Source organism: Chaetura pelagica, unplaced genomic scaffold, assembly GCF_000747805.2.
Source record: "Chaetura pelagica isolate M959 unplaced genomic scaffold, ChaPel_1.0 scaffold338, whole genome shotgun sequence".
NCBI classification, from domain to species: Eukaryota; Metazoa; Chordata; class Aves; order Apodiformes; family Apodidae; genus Chaetura; species Chaetura pelagica.
In genome coordinates this window covers 1,346,547-1,362,697 of record NW_009954114.1, presented here as the reverse complement: position 1 = coordinate 1,362,697, position 16,151 = coordinate 1,346,547, and the positions used below count along the sequence as shown (strand labels likewise).

General features: G+C 40.2%; 1 protein-coding gene across 1 annotated transcript in view; it reads left to right on the top strand.

Annotated features, from left to right (window-relative positions):
• Positions 1-4,196: 4,196 nt before the first annotated feature.
• The window catches only part of LOC104393150 (N-acetylated-alpha-linked acidic dipeptidase 2-like), a 33,091-nt gene continuing 21,136 nt past the window's right edge, over positions 4,197-16,151 (top strand). The window contains exons 1-8 of the mRNA XM_010002615.1: positions 4,197-4,329; positions 5,887-5,998; positions 8,974-9,160; positions 10,535-10,636; positions 12,149-12,274; positions 12,936-13,122; positions 14,226-14,319; positions 15,028-15,126. Coding sequence (XP_010000917.1) covers positions 4,248-4,329; positions 5,887-5,998; positions 8,974-9,160; positions 10,535-10,636; positions 12,149-12,274; positions 12,936-13,122; positions 14,226-14,319; positions 15,028-15,126 — 989 coding nt within the window. The 5' untranslated portion in view covers positions 4,197-4,247. The remainder of the gene's footprint in view (positions 4,330-5,886; positions 5,999-8,973; positions 9,161-10,534; positions 10,637-12,148; positions 12,275-12,935; positions 13,123-14,225; positions 14,320-15,027; positions 15,127-16,151) is intronic.

Here is a 16,151-nt window from a genome sequence, read left to right as displayed (position 1 = left end):
GTGTCTGAGCTGGCAGAGTCCAGGTGCAGCCTTGAAGCCTCAGTAGTTAGAAAAACATTCCACTGTCTTATCAGCCTAGCAGAACACACTGTTGCTAGTTACAAGAAAGCTCACTGAAGGAAAAAAAATCAGTAAAAAGAAAAATTGGCTTCATCCTGGCTCAAACCAGGACACAGTCTCAACATGTGCAATTTTCACCACTTCTGAGCTCAATATGAGGCCTATGCAGTAACTGATTGTTTTCTTGCTAGTTTTAAAAGTGACATTAATTTTAAGAAGTATTGTGTGTTCAAGGGTTTGTATGTTTTTTGGACCTTTTTCAGTTTTGTCACCTGATCTGAGAAAAGAAATATCTTAATAATTGTGGGGAACAATTGCAACAGTAATCATTTCACAGTGCTTTTATTGCATCATTTTTGTGACTGCTTAGGACTGGTTTTATCTCTCCCATCAGCCTCTATTCCTAACTTTGATTAAACTTGGGCTAAGGTTGCTATTTTCAGCATTGAATAAAATATCCAACTATTATCAGAGAAGTAATCTTAGCAGTCTCTCATACTGATAATACCTTAGTTCTAGCAGGAAAAAGGAAAAAAGCCCATGTAAAAGAATAAGGTGGCTAAGAGATGTGGGTTTTATTTGGTCAGGAAGTGACTCAAAGAGGATGAATCTTGTAGGATACTGATTGTCTTAACAGCTGTGAGCTCTGACCTTGACTGCTAAGTGAGATGCTAAGTAACAGCTAAGAGTGAGAGTTTAGCTTGGAGCAGCTTCTTCCACCTCCTCACAGATGTGACACTGCATTCCAGGCATGCAGTTCTTCAGATCTCACCATGTCAGGCTCATTTTTCTCTGCCTCCAGTTATTCTGAGGAGCATTTGTAAGATATGATGCTACAACTTTGGCTTTGTGACTGAGTTATGTGTTAAGGCCATGACCCAAGACTTGGGACACTCTGCGATACTGCATTCCTTATGCTGTATATCTTGGCTTTGGTAGTACCAGCAAAGGGGAGAAAGTAGAGGAGGTACAGAGACAAAAAGAAGGGGACAAGAAAGGACCATCTAAACGATGCTAAAAAGACCCCCTCACCCAGTTCAAGCACTGAGGAAAAGGCAACCTGGTATAGGAGGAGGTAGCTTTATTCCCCCTCCCTTCTTTTGGAATACTTAGCTCCAGCTGCTCTCTGCTGTCTCCCCACATGTTTTAAGAAACATTTGGATTGTTGCACCCTGCTCACCCTTCCAAAAAGGGAGACAAAACTTCTGTTTTGCTTGGTATTTATTTAGCCTTTACATGCTGTTTTTCTCATTCTCTCAGGAAGTGCATAGATGAGATAGCTCAGGGAAAATTTTGCAATGTATCAGCAAGCAATTTTAAATATCTTTGTGTAAAATAGATATGATCTAAGAGGGACAGTAAAAATTACTGTGTAGTAATCTCATTCCTGACATTGGTCTCCACAGCAGACCAAGCTGATTCATAGAATAGTATAGTTCAGGGTGGAAGGGGCATCCAAAAGTCATCTAGTCCATCTCCCTGGCAGTGAGCAGGGACATCTTCAACTAGATTAGGTTGCTTAGAGCCCCATCCAACCTGACCTTGAATGTTTCCATGTAGCAAATTAGGCACAGACCTTCGTTCTGGTTCAATCAGAAGTTTATTCCAGGTGAAAATTGGTACAGACGAACATTTCCTCTTGAATACCAGGTGAAAATCCGCCAACATAAACGTATAAGTGAATCTAGCAAGCCAAGCAACAACTACAGCACCAGTAGTAATGGCAGCATTATCATTATTAATAGCAGCAACGATTGTTCACCTATTGTTAGTACATCACTTAATTTATACCCTAAGGTTTGTTTTTCTACTGTCTTGCACATGCTTAGCTAACCAGTTTCTTGTTCATGCATTGTCCATGTAAAGATTACATAAGCACTTTACCTATTCATTGGTCAATTAAATCTAAACAAGTGTCCAACAATTATTATAAGTCCATTACTTCATCAGGGAGTCTTTTCATCTCGTGCTCCTTTTATCAGCAATGGAATTAGTTGCAGAGACAGAAGTCATTCCTTATCTCTGTTGAGAAGCAAAGAAGAAACAAAAAGAAACTGCTCAAATATCTGCATCAATGTTTGGATCAGTCCAAGACATGCAAGATCTCTGTTCTTTCCAACCCACTCAAAATTACCACCTCCAAACTTTAAAAAATGATAGTCATTGTCACCAGGCTAAGACAGAATCCAAAAGCCCAAAGTTAAGAATAGGTCTGCAAGACAGTGGAAATTCTGCCTGCTCATTTTTATCTCTGCTTAGCCACTTTATTATACAGATTCTTGGTCTCCTGAGCACACTCTGCAAGCTGCTTTTACCTCCTGTATTGCAGTTTCACCTGGTCAGAGCAGGAAGACCAATGAGTTTAAGGTTCAGAGTCCCATCTAGAAAGTCTTCTAGTTGTGTACCTTAGTGGCATTGAATTATGTAATTACCAATCCTATTGATTCAAATAATAATAAACGTAATTGCAGAAAAGCAGCAAATGAGGTTTCTTGCCTCTCTGCCTGTGGCCCAGCTTTCCCCTTTCCTGCCCTCTCCCCTGCCCTCTTCCCTGTCCTTTGCTCATCCCTGGGCTCACCTCCAGCCTTACAGGCTCAACACACAGCCCTTTTTATGCTCTCCCTGTGCTGGCCATGGCACTGACCCCTGCTGTTGTTCAACCTCAGCATTGCTGATTTCCTTATCACTTAAAAAAAGGTGTAGGCATAGAAATAAATACATTTCATACTTTCTCACTGTTGCTATTCTTACCTTCTTCCTCCACTGGTGTTATCATCATGTGAAGTCTAACTTAGATAGTAATATCCAAAAGTCTTTGTCACTTTACTGTCTATTATGTGCCAGTCCTACACCTGTGCTGCTATATAAATGCTAATAATACATCAATATGCTCATTCTTTTTAAGTTCTGTAGGTGGAATTCCATCTGGTTTGTATATGTTGAGATGTTGGTGTGAAAAGTCCTTGCTGTTAAGAATTTGTGATGGCTTATGAGCATTTGGAAAAGGACAGAAAAAAAGATCTCAAAACTGGATGCACTTGTCATTTGAACTAAGACATCCAGACATATGCCTGAGACAGGGGCTGTGACTGGTGCAGAATACCCACATGCTGTAACTCTAATCTCTGAAAAGCCTTAGTGAAGTAATTAGGACATTAAACAGTCTGTTCAAGTGTTTCTGAATATTTCCAGCTCAACCTAGCCTATTGAAGAAAGTCTTTATACTTGGAGCATGGTCATTTCTTTCACATGATGTATTTACTTTGGACTCTTTTGGGAGTGAGTGGTAAGAACTCAGATAAAGCATGTCTGGGCTCCCAGAAAACCTTTCCTCCTTTCAGCCAGGTAAGTGGTCTCAGATGTGCAGGTCCCCAGGTCCAGAAAGATCAGTTTTAGCTTCCACAAAGCTGTGTCTGAACTCACCAGCAGGGAGTGATGTGCAGGGCCAGGGTAAATTTATGCAAAATATGGTGATTCCATGATTTTATTAAAATATCTTGACTATTTCCTGGTCTGAAGTTGTGCTCTTTCCCATGAGATATGGATTGATTTGGCTGAATTGGACTAGAAACACTTGATTCTAAGAACCCTGTAATCCAAAATGTAAAAAGCCAGACAATATAGGAAATAATTCTGCAACTGGATGATGTCTGGATGTGTTCCCATTGGCTAATCTAACTTGTATCCTGAGCTGCTCTAAGTATTCATCACTTGCCAAGGATTAATGTAACCACAGATTACAGAGAGGAGCAATTCAGTGCCTACTTGATAAAGAAAAAAAAATATTTCCCTTCCTCCATTTCATCTCTTGGCCAGTTTCACTAAAACAAACACTGATTGGGATCAAGCCTAAAGCAGGATTTTTCAAAAGCAGAAAGTTCTGATAATTAACAGACATTAGCCTTTAAAATAGTGCATATTCAATCTAGATGCATATTTGTTACAGAGATACACGTCCAGCTACACACAAGCTGTTTTCTGGAGTCAGACTAAGACGTGGAGGTGTTTTGTTGCACTCAGAAAATCATATTATCATCATCCAGGGATTAAGGCTGGTTAGGAAGGGCGAGAGCTGAGAATCACAGAAGCTGGGGCAGTCCAGGGGCTGAGGGCTGGAGGAGGAGGAGAGAGAGGAGGAGGAAGGCGGCTGCTTGGCTGCGCTGCTCGCTGCTGGCCCCGCAGCCGCCATGGCCCGGAGCAAGGGCACCCTCTGCACATGGCTGGGCTGCCCCGGGCTGCTGGGCTGCTTCTTGCTGGGCTTTCTTGCAGGTGAGTACAGAGACATCGGGGGTCAGCCCACAGCCTTTGCCCTCTACAGGTACTTACACGTGACTCCTGTTGTGGTTAACGCCCATCAGGGAACTTTTACTGCTTTTTAGGGACGTGCTAAGATATTCATCCTTCTGTTTTACCAAGGGGTTGCTGCCTCAGGCAGTTTAGGTGTTTAGGGAGTGAGGAGTATTCCAGCTGCATGCTTCAGCCCCAAACAAGCCCTGGTGAATTGACAGCTTCCCATAACAGGCAGTCAGACATTCAAAGAGGAGAGATGAATAGAACAATTTGATCACAAAACCTCCAAGATTACTTTGTATTTACATTTCCTAATTTTTACTGAAGATCTCTTTAAATGCTTCTATTTGGTTGGTATTTTAAAAATTAAGGGCAGAATGTAGAGGAGGAGAAGTTTTGACTGACAGCCAAGAGTGAAGTTGCTGAATTTTCCATCATGTGCAATGAACTGCACTGGAACATCACATTCTTTTCTGCAGTGACTTGCAGCACTTCAATTTAATTTTAGAATTGCATGTTTTCATCTTTCCTTTTTAAGCTTGCATTGTAGCACATACCTTGTGTTGTAGCACATGCATGCAAAAGCATGAAAGAAAAATCCATGAGGGCTATTAAAAAAAAACCCCAAAAAACCAACAAAAACCAACAAACCATGAGTTTGATTTAGGAGGTCCCTGAGCTGTAAATCTCTTGTGCTTCTGCTGTTCTTACACAATTCCCTGAACACCATCCTCTGGCCACGCTCCAAAACATGATACTGGGCAAGATGGACCTTTGGTCATTGCTCTGTTCAGTGTGTTACTAAAATTGCATTTAGGTCTAATGGATCATGTGCATTGTGCATGTGGCAGCACATATACTTAGCTTTGCTATGACAATTTTCTCAGTTTGGGATTTTCTAACTGCCACAGTAAAAGGATTTGGGTGGTTTTAAAAGGCAAAATCATGCAGTTGATATACTCTCTCAGATTTATGGCAACTGAAAAATATTTAACTTTTTAAAGTAGGCCGGGGTCACAGTTAACTTTATTAATTTAATCATTAAATAGACTAACTCCACCTTTCCCCAAATCTATAACTGTTATAGTGCTGACGGGGTGGCTGCTGAGTCCTAGACCTTCACTTTAAAGATGCTTATGCACATATTTTTAAATGTATGTATCAATTCAATAAGGGAATTTCAGAATGAATATCAGTAGTTTGATCCTCCCACTGCAAATGTTTAACTGAGAATTTAAACAATAGTTTAAAATCAAAGAGAGTTGAATCTACCTTAAAAAGGGGACTGTATTTCCTGGAGACTTAGGGTGTACTCTTTTAATTATGTCTTTTTTTGGCAATTCAGTCAATGAAATAAATTTTACTTTCCTGTTTCACTTGCATGTTTGAGCCAGCAAACACTGGCAGAGGGTGCTCTAAGCCCTGTTTATCCTTGTGGTTTTAATGAGACTGTTCAGTACTTTAAGTTGCACATGGGCTTAAATACATGAGGACTGGGGTTCTTGCTAAGCAGGAAGCTTTTCAAATGTATTCCAGGATGGTTTACAAAACCGACTGAAAAAAACCACAGCTCTTCAGATGTTGATCAAAATGTGAGACAGAAACTTGTGGCTGAAATGAAAGCAGAAAGCATCAAACAATTCCTTCGGTAAGCCCTGCGTGTGTTGGTTTTTGAATCATTTTATCAGCCACAAAAGCCAGAAAGTGGCAACATTAGGAACAGCCTCTGAAAGCAGAGCAGTTAAGATGCTTTGGAAGTATTTGATTTGTACAGAATGTCTGGGGGAAGGAGAAGGGAGAGTCTCACAATCCTACTGTTTCCCCCACCTCTATTTTTGAAATTGCCTTTTTGGAGTGTTGTGTTTTTAAGTCTATTTCCCTCAAGCTGCATTACTAGCACTGCTTATTATGCTTTTTTTCATTATGGTTTTCCATTAATCCAAAAGACACCAAGGTCAGGAAGCAATATTTGCCAAAGTTTGTTACTTCTGTGGAAATAAACACTAGGCACCAATATAGATTAGGGGCAGACTTCCTATAAAGCACCCCCATGGAGAAGGACCTTGTGGTCCTGGTGGACAATTTATCCATGGGACAGCAATGGGCCCTTATGGCCAAGACAGCCAATAGTATTCTGGGATGCATTAAGAACAGTGTGGCCAGCAGGTCAAGGGAGGTTCTCCACCCCCTCTACTCTACCCTAGTAAGACCACATCTGGAGTATTGTGTCCAGCTCTGGACTCCCCAGTTCAAGAGGGACAGGGATATACTGGAAGGAGTCCAATGGAGACTACAAGGATGATTAAGAGACTGGAACATGTGTCATATGAGGAAAGGCTAAGAGACCTGGGGCTGTTTAGTCTTGAGAAGACTAAGAGGGGACCTCATTAATGTTTACAAATATCTGAAGGGTGGATGTCAATAATGGGACAATCTCTTTTCAGTGGTGCCTTGTGATAGGAAGCAGCACCAAGTTACAACACAGGACGTTCCACCTCAACATGAGGAAAAACTTCTTTACTCTGAGGGTGACAGAGCACTGGAACAGGCTGCCCAGAGAGGTTGTGGAGTCTCCTTCTCTGGAGACTTTCAAGACCCATCTGGACATGTTCCTGTGTGACCTGCCCCAAGTATTCCTGCTTGTCTATTTCTTGCTCTCAGTAGATTACAGAGTTACTGAAGATTATGTTTGAGTCAGAGTCTAGACAATGCAGAGACTGATGACAGCATGAAATAGCTCTGCAATTATGTTAAAGTTTCTTGGCCACAGGGTAGCTGGTTTGTCTGTTTACTTTAATGATGAGCCAAATGCTTCATACTGCTTGTTTTTGTGGTTTGGGTTTTTTCCCCCCTAAATTCCAATGAAAAGCAGAAACTTCAGAAAAATTATCTTAATAAACTATCTAAAAAGTTTGTTAGAAACAAAAAATAGGCACTTGAGAATTTTGATCCATATTCTTGTTTTTTTAAAACTACTCAATCTGCTTTTCTCAATTGAGGAAAACAAACTGTAATTCTCAGAAAATGCAGACACCTAGACTTTAGCATTGAATCATAGCTCTGGAAAGGATTAAACTGCAAGTATAAAATTTTAAAAAATGTATCATATATTGTCCAGTATATTTATCCTGATGGCATATGTAGTATTTAAACTAGAATACTTAAGGAATCAAAAGATAATGAAAATACCTAAAGAATTAAAGTGCAAGAAGAAAAGAGGTAACAAACTTGGGCAAATATTGCTTCCAGACCTTCATGTATACCTGCACAAATTAAAGAGAGGAAGAGACAGCAGCAGAGAGCAGAAGGTTGTGGTCTACAAAGAGAATCTAAATGCATTCAAATCCAGGGAGCCAGGTGGGATTCACATGAAAGACCTGCAAGTTATAATCACAAGACTGCTGCCAATGAGAAGCTCCAGTGATTAAAGAAGGTCCCTGGTGGCTGAAAAAGGCTGATGTTGTGCCCATCTTCAAGTAAGGCAAGAAGGACAACCTGGGGGGCACTGTGGGCAGGTCAGCTTTCCTTCAGTCCCTGGAAGGGTGACCAAACATCCTTCTGGAATCTGTTTCCAAACACACACAAAGATAGTTAGGAACAGACAGCATTTTTTTTTCCTATGTGTTTATATGATCACCCTTATCAGGGTGATTGTCTTCTCTAAGGAAATGACTGGCTGTGTGTATCACTGGAGATGTTACCTCAGCTGTTACATCCCTGACTTTTAACAAGATTTTGAACATTGTCTCCCACAATATTCTCATTTGAAAGCAGAGGGAGCACATGCTGAAGCACGTGTTGTTACATGGTTGAAAATAGTCTGAACTGGCAGGTTGAAGTGGTACTAATCATGGTCTTTGGTACTACTAATTTATGGTAATTAAGAGTATCTGACATCCGTGAGGCAGACATTAACAAGCAGCCTGTTGGGAATTCAAAGCTGGTGCCTAGTACCTGGTTGGCTGATCAGCGTTCACCATAACTCATTTGTTCAGTGGGGCAAACAAACTCTAGACAGATTTGTGAAAGGTTGCCCAGAGGGGCTGGATATTATTTCTGACTTTTATCACCTTTAAGTGTTATATCTGATCTGGATGTAAATGCTATTAAGAAGACTTTTATTACTCAAGCTTTTAATTAAGAAAAAAAATAGATAAATCTGTGCAGATGATTTGACATAATGATTTTCAAATAAAACATATTGGTATATGTCATGCCAACAATGCACAAACCCATCGTCAGATACCAGAATTATCTGGAGGGGTCCTTTCTGAGTGTGTAGCTTTTCTGTATCTATTTCTGCTCCTTGCATACTGTTCATATTATTTTGTTGAATGTCTGTGATTGTCATTTCTTGTGTGTAGATATGTAGGATTCCTGTTATTTGAAGAGAAATGTTCAGCTCACTAACATGAAGGTCTCAGGAAAAATCCTCTGCTCTGGTTACATTTTGTGCTTATGCTTATGCAGACACTGATAAACGATCATCTTATACTGCTCAGATTTTAGGACCTTACTTCCTATGCATGTGGCTTGAAGATGAGCTTTATACACACTGATCTGAGTTCACTATTGTGCCTCTCTGCATTTGCTGTGTGCTAGTGATTTTCTGTTTTATTCTAGCTCATTTACCAAGTTGCCTCACCTCGCAGGAACTGAACAAAATCTTCTTCTTGCCAAACAAATTCAAGGCCAGTGGAAAGAATTTGGACTGGATTCAGCAGAGCTTGTTCATTATGATGTGCTTCTTTCATACCCAAATGAAAAGAAGCCAAACTACATCTCAGTAATTGATGATCAAGGGAATGAGGTGATTTTTGTAATGATTAAACTATTTAGAGTGTTTTTCTCTGCTTTCCCACCCACTCATCACTCATGCTTTATAATATGATCAAAAATCCAGTGCAAAGGGAAGTCATATTTAGAAATGGCTTCCCAGACTGTGCAGCAGAGTGGCTGAAATCTCAGTGTCTCATACAGTAGACAGAGGATGTGTGGAGAGGCTGTGATTAACACCAGTACACTAAGGTGTAAGAATGACCATAGTGCTTCAGATTAAGGAAAAATCTTGTCCAGTGTCCTGCTTTCAGAAACAGCCTTAAGAGGGCACACGGGGAAATTTAGGAACAAACACATGTATTTAAGTCATCCAATTTTTCCAGTGTCTAGCTGTTTTCAGCTCAAGGGTACTCTGAGCATGGTGCAATTAGTCTCTTCAGGAATCCTCATGAGATCTCTTTTCCAAATATGTATCCAGTTAGTGACTCTCATTAGATCTCTCTTCCAAGTAAAGACCCAAATGCTGCTTGAACACCTGTACCATTTTTGTTTCCACAACATGCTGGGGTCAGGAATGCGACATAGACACTATCCACTGGATGAAGTCCTGCTTTGTTTCATTTCTTTGAACCTGATCCTACTGGCTTCCTATGTTGTCTCCTCAATTAGTATTGGAAGTCATAATCAACAGCCAGTCTGCAGTCACCTTCTCCATTTTCTATACCCAGGGGAATATAGAATTAGATGCAGAGTCTGACAATGTACCAGAATGAGGAGAGGAGATGGGACTGCTAGAGAAGCATTTTAGCACATAGGTAGGGATGAAGCGCCCTGGTAGAAACTAAGGAATATGTGCTCAGGGATGGCATGAGCTTAGAGGTGAAAGAATGGAGAAATTCTTCTAGAAGCCTCGTAACAGTCTGTCAGGTATAAATCTCTCAAGGTGTGAAAGAGTGGACATGAACCTTGAGGCAACTTGAGTGTTACAATAAAAGTCAGCACATTTAACTGGAGAGTAACTAGCAAAGAGGTGAAGAGTAATAATACAGGTGGGACTAATCCCAAAAAATACCTGTGGTGGCATGGATGAACTGTGTCTTTTTATTGTCACCACCACTGGGAAATTTTCAGCTACTTCTTTGCTTAAGTTCATGCAGTGACTGGTGAGCATCTTATTACAATAATGATCTATGTCTCTATAGTCAGTCACATCTGTATTCTGTTATAAAAATTCAGCTATGTATCCCAACCAGTTTTTGTTTGAACTTGTTCTTGCTAGTTAGAACTGTATTTTTTGCTAACATGTTATGGTAACTAGCCTATTGTTTGCAATAACCAAGCTTAGTGTACAAACTTGTACCTGGAGGTAGAATTTTGACCAAAGACTTCTGTTATTTATTGATAGATTTTCAATACATCATTGTTTGAACCACCTCCAACAGGATATGAAAATGTTACTGATATCCTGCCACCATATAATGCTTTTTCAGCACAGGGAGTGCCAGAGGTAAGAAAAATAATTATATAAGAGTATTATTAGCTGAAGTAATATTTTGCAAAACCCTTGCTGGGCTAGATTGTTGCAGCTTCTCAAAATATTTCTTGTAGTAGTTTTAATTAACCATTAGTATAAGAGAATACAGGCCACATATTGTGTGAAGGGTAAAAGTCTCTTTATGGAAAAAAAGGCTTTATCAAAGTGCTAGAATTCTGATTCCCATAATAAGTGAAAAGCTTTTATCTTTATGAAAAATGTTGGATACGTCTCAGGTTACTCCACATTACTCAATCATATAGAAAGGACTTACTTAAGTAGAAATAACAATATATAAATCATTTATTAAGACACTTTGGATTAAGTAAATGTCTTAAAATACTTTCAACAAGGCCAAATGTCAGCTCCTGCACTTTGGCCACAACAACCCCTGGCAGCACTACAGGCTGGAGAGCTGCCCAGCAGAGAGGAACCTGAGGGGGCTGATTGACAGCAGCTGAACATGAACCAGCAGTGTGCCCAGGTGGCCACGAAGGCAAGTAGCATCCTGGCCTGCATCAGGATTAGTGTGACCAGCAGGACCAGAGAGGTGATCCTGCCCCTCTACTCAGCCTTGGTGACGCATCTCTAGCACTGTGTGCAGTTGTGGGCACTGCAGGATAGGAAGGACACTGAGATTCTGGAGAGGGTGCAGAGAAGGGCAACTAGGCTGATGAGGGGTCTGGAGAATAGCTCTTCTAAGGAGAGGCTGAGGGAGCTGGGGCTGTTCAGCTTGGAGAAGAGGAGGCTGAGGGGAGACCTCATTGCCCTCTACAACTACCTGAAAGGAGGTTGTAAGGAAGTGGGTGTTGGACCCTTCTCCCAAGTAAACAGTGACAGGACCAAAGGAAATGGCCAGAAGTTGTGGCAGGGGAAGTTCAGATTGAATATTGGGAAGAATTTCTAAACTAAGTGGCCAGTAACTGGAACAGACTGCCCAAAGAGGTGCTTGAGTCACCATCCATGGAGGTCAAGAAACGTAAATGTAGCACTTCAGGGCATGCTCTAGTGGCTGAGGTTGTAGAGGGTGCTTTTGTGGGTGTTTTCTGGTGGAGTGTGTGGTTGGTTGTGTTTGTTTGGGTTTTTTTCTGTGTTGATGGTTGGACTCAGTGATCTCAGAGGCACTTTCCAACCATGAGGATTCTGTGATTGTGAGTGTTTGTGTATACAAGGAATACCACATTTTTTTTATGGCTACAGAACTTTGTCAGTTTAGCAAAGTACATTGGTTTGTTTTCCAGCTTCAGTATATACAACAGGTCTGCTGTTAAGTGCAGGGCAATATAAAAAAGTCAGCAGTTTGAGCCAAGGCCTCCTATAGAGTATTATAGAAATCTTTTGGGTTTATGGGTACTCATTCTCGTTTGTAGAAATGCGTAAAAATAACTATGACATACATAGTAAATAAACTGTGTATTTCTGAAAAAAATACTTTAATTTTTTTTAGTGACCCGTTGCCATGAAAGTACTTTCCTTTCTGTTCAGGCAGATCTGATATATGTGAATTACGGCCGCACTGAAGACTTTTTTAAGCTGGAACGTGAAATGGGAATTAACTGTACAGGAAAGATTGTTATTGCCAGATACGGGAAAATCTTCAGAGGAAACAAAGTAAGGGTTGTGTTTTATTTTTCTCTCTGTGGGTCAGACACTGTTCATGGTAGAGCTGGCAGAAGCTCTAAATTGGAACATCTGAGCAGAAGGAATCCTGCAATGTATCTGTTGTGATTGCATTCTAAGAATAACTTCTAAAACAATAGAAACAGATGAATGTATTAATATCCTGACACTGAGAAAACTACAAACTTGTGTGACAGCTCTTGCAAGAGATTGGTTTGGGGAACTAAGTAGTTTATTGACCCAAGGCTTTTAATACTTTTAATCTATAGAATTGTGATTTTTTGAAGAAGGAATTGGTAAGGAATCTGGTGAGCAGAGACTGAATAGCTAGCTCTTCTGACTTTAGACAACTGACAAAATGTATGGTAGGTGGTCAGTGGGTATAGCAGACAGTTTTTGTGCCTCAGTTTTATGTCCTGTGCTTTTACTTTATATCCTTCAGCTATGACTAAAGGTGTGACACAAATAACGAACAGACTGTGTTTGACTGTGGTTTCCTCTTCTGCCGAGCCTGGGGTCATTTTCTCTCTTCCACGTGTACAACTTCTAAAGCTACCTCCCCATGGAAGTAAATTGCAATATTCAGATTTATTAATGCATTAAAAAAAAAAAGGCAAGCAAAAACATTTCTTAAAAGCAGATAATTTCACAGGTTAAAAATGCCATGTTATCAGGAGCACAAGGGATCATTCTTTATTCAGACCCTGCCGACTACTGTGCTCCTGGAGTAGATGCTTATCCAGAAGGCTGGAACCTTCCAGGCAAAGGAGTCCAGCGTGGGAATGTGTTAAATTTAAATGGAGCTGGGGACCCTCTAACACCAGGTTATCCTGCAAAAGGTGAGAGAAAGATCTGTTCCCTGGGCCATCAAGTCCTTTATAAACTGGTGCTGGAATTTATTGTGACACTAGAAATCAAAATATTTTCAGTACAGATGCAAAGAAAAAAGCTGCTTACAATTATTTTTAGCAGTAGTTAATTTTCTTATTGCAGACTAAATTCTACCTGTATGTCATGTCAACTAGTTGTTATTGAGTTAGGCAGGGAAAGTAAGTTTTTAGGAAAATCTTGTTGTATGATCTCAGCTTTGTAACTCTTAGAATAGCAGGACATGTAGGTTTACAGACTGTGAAGCAGTAGGAAATGTCTGAGAAATTATAGCCATTTTTAAATATCAGTGTTTCTCAAGAGAATCAGTTTAAACTATATTATAGTCTACCATCAAAGAGTAGTAGCTTTGCTTGGAGGTATGTTTCCTTGCTGATCCTAAATTCCAAACAGAAAAACAATTTAAAATCCCCTGTACAGGTAGTAAAAATTCTGTATTAAAAGTAACAGTAGCCTGGAGTCTTTCAAAACTTGACATCATGTGCTTGTCTTGTCTTTGTGGACATCCTGGACTCAGTCTGCGCTAAGGTGCCTACCAGTCCTGTCTGCCAATAGGCTGGGAACATAGGGGTGTTTCTGGAAAGCCCACTGGTTTGTATGACCATAGTTGAGGTCATAGGACAGTACCTTACTGAAAAAACAGGATAGACTATGTGTGCTTGGCCCACCAGATATTGACTGTCTTTGATAGAGGTTAATCTATGGATGGCATCTGTGGATGTCTTCTGCAGCTTGTCAACAGGCAGCATGGGGCTGACTTCACCTCACACACTAGCTTAGTTATGCTAGTCAGCTTTGAGGAGGTATAATAGGGACAAGGAATCTAACCTTGCGTAAAATATGGGGACTTCTCTTCCACAGCTCTGCAGATGCAATATCGGCTTTATGGCTCTGTCATTACATTTTGCTTTCCAAGAAGCAATATCTAAGAAAATATGTAAATTTTAAAAAATTATGCATGCTTGTGGCTACTATGACTGCACTGTTCAAAAGTATTTTCAGTTTGTCAAAAATTGCTAAGAACACTGTAAACTTTTTTGTTCTGGTTTCTCAGAATACGCTTTCAGGTATAAGGTTAATGAAGGTGTAGGGATTCCCAAAATCCCAGTTCATCCCATTGGATTTCATGATGCAGAAGTATTATTACGGTGAGTATACATCAGTCCTCCTCACTAGAAGTCAGTATTCACAAATGTGCAGTAATTTTTATTTATATTAAGTTGGCAAAGGGAGCCAGAAGGATGGTCAGAGGACTGGAGGACCTGCCACATGAGGAGAGGCTGAGAAAACTGGGTTTGCTCAGCCTTGAGAAGAGAAGGCTCAGGGGAGATCTTATTACCATGTTCCAGTACTTAAAGGGTGGCTACCAAGAGGATGGAGACTCCCTGTTTACAAGGAGTCACATGGAAAGACAAGGGGTCACAGGCATGTGTTGCTCTTGGGGAAATTCCAATTGGACACAAGAAGTAAATTTTTCACCATGAGGGCAGTCAAACATTGGAATAGTCTCCCAAGGGAAGTGATAGATTTGACAGTTTTAAGTCTCAGCTTGGCAGGGTACTGAGCCATCTCATATAAACTATAGTATTAACTAAAAAGGTTGGACCAGATGATCCTTGAGATCCCTTCCAACCTGGCATTCTATGAGTCTGTAATTTTATACTGTGACTTATGGTTATTGCTCTTTTGTAGCAGTATATGCTTCAGAAAATATGGAGAATTCAAAGCAGTCTGGTTTGGGCATATGTTTTTAAGGAATTTGTAAACCTATCTTGTTTTAGGTACACCAATCATTGTGGGAATTTAAAGGTTTAGCCTACTGGTGAACTACATTTCTCTTGGTTTTCATTTAACAGTGCAATGGGAGGACCTGCAGCTCCAGACAGCAGCTGGAAGGGGAGTCTCAATGTATCTTACAACATAGGGCCAGGATTTAGAGGCAACTCTTCTACAAGGTCTGTTTCAACACTTACCTATTTATAAAATACTGAGAAAACAATCTAGCAAGACGAAGATGGTGAAGCAACACATCTAGAGATATTCTGGAGAAATTTACTTCCTTCTGAATGGGCAACATTTGGTGATTATCAGAATTTGCAAAAGAACTATAGAACTATGGTTTTGCTCAGGGTCAATGGATAGACAGATGCAGAGTGTACAGGTTCAGCCTGTCATTCCAAATTTCAGCCTTTGTTCAGCCATTGTTTCACTGGTTGTCACAGATCAAACCAGGACATTGGCCCTTTTAAAAATGGCTATATAGTTGTAAGTAGACATTTTTTAACACTCTTGAATTAACCCTAAACTTCCTTCTCTCTTCAAACTTTGGTCTTTCTTGTTTCTGATGACCAAGGTCACAACAGGACAGCCAGCATGTAGTGATCCAACAATTCAGTAGTTCTCTTCTATGCATTTTTCCCTTGTCCCTTGGAAGCCTCCCAGGATTTCTGTGAACTTAGAGCTATGAAGTGTGGAAATTATATGGGAGTCCATGCACTGGTCCCTGGAGATGGTAGGCCCCACTCTTGAAAGCCCTGGACAGTAACAGGATGGAAGAGCACAAAGTACATGTAACTTACTGATTTTTTGGGGAGGAACTGGCCTTTGACCCATTGGATTAGGAATAATATGTTTGTGGTTTACATGTTTTCAGCTCTAATAGACAAATGGATAACACACAAGGATTTGACTATCAGGGACTGTCATAGCATCTCTTCTTGTTTATTATTGATAATCTAGATAAAGCTAAAGATCACTTCTCTTTAGAAATAGGTAACATAAAAATAGTTTAAGTTTACATACACTTTTTTTGCTACAAAATGCAGAGAGCAATGACCAGTGTGTAAAAATGATATATCATCACTCCTCTACCTCTGGCAAAACAAGAGTCTGTCTGAATATACAACTTTATAAAGACTTCCTTGATTATTCTTTTTTCTTCTGCTTTAACACTAGCAGAAAATAAATAAAGGAGGAAAAC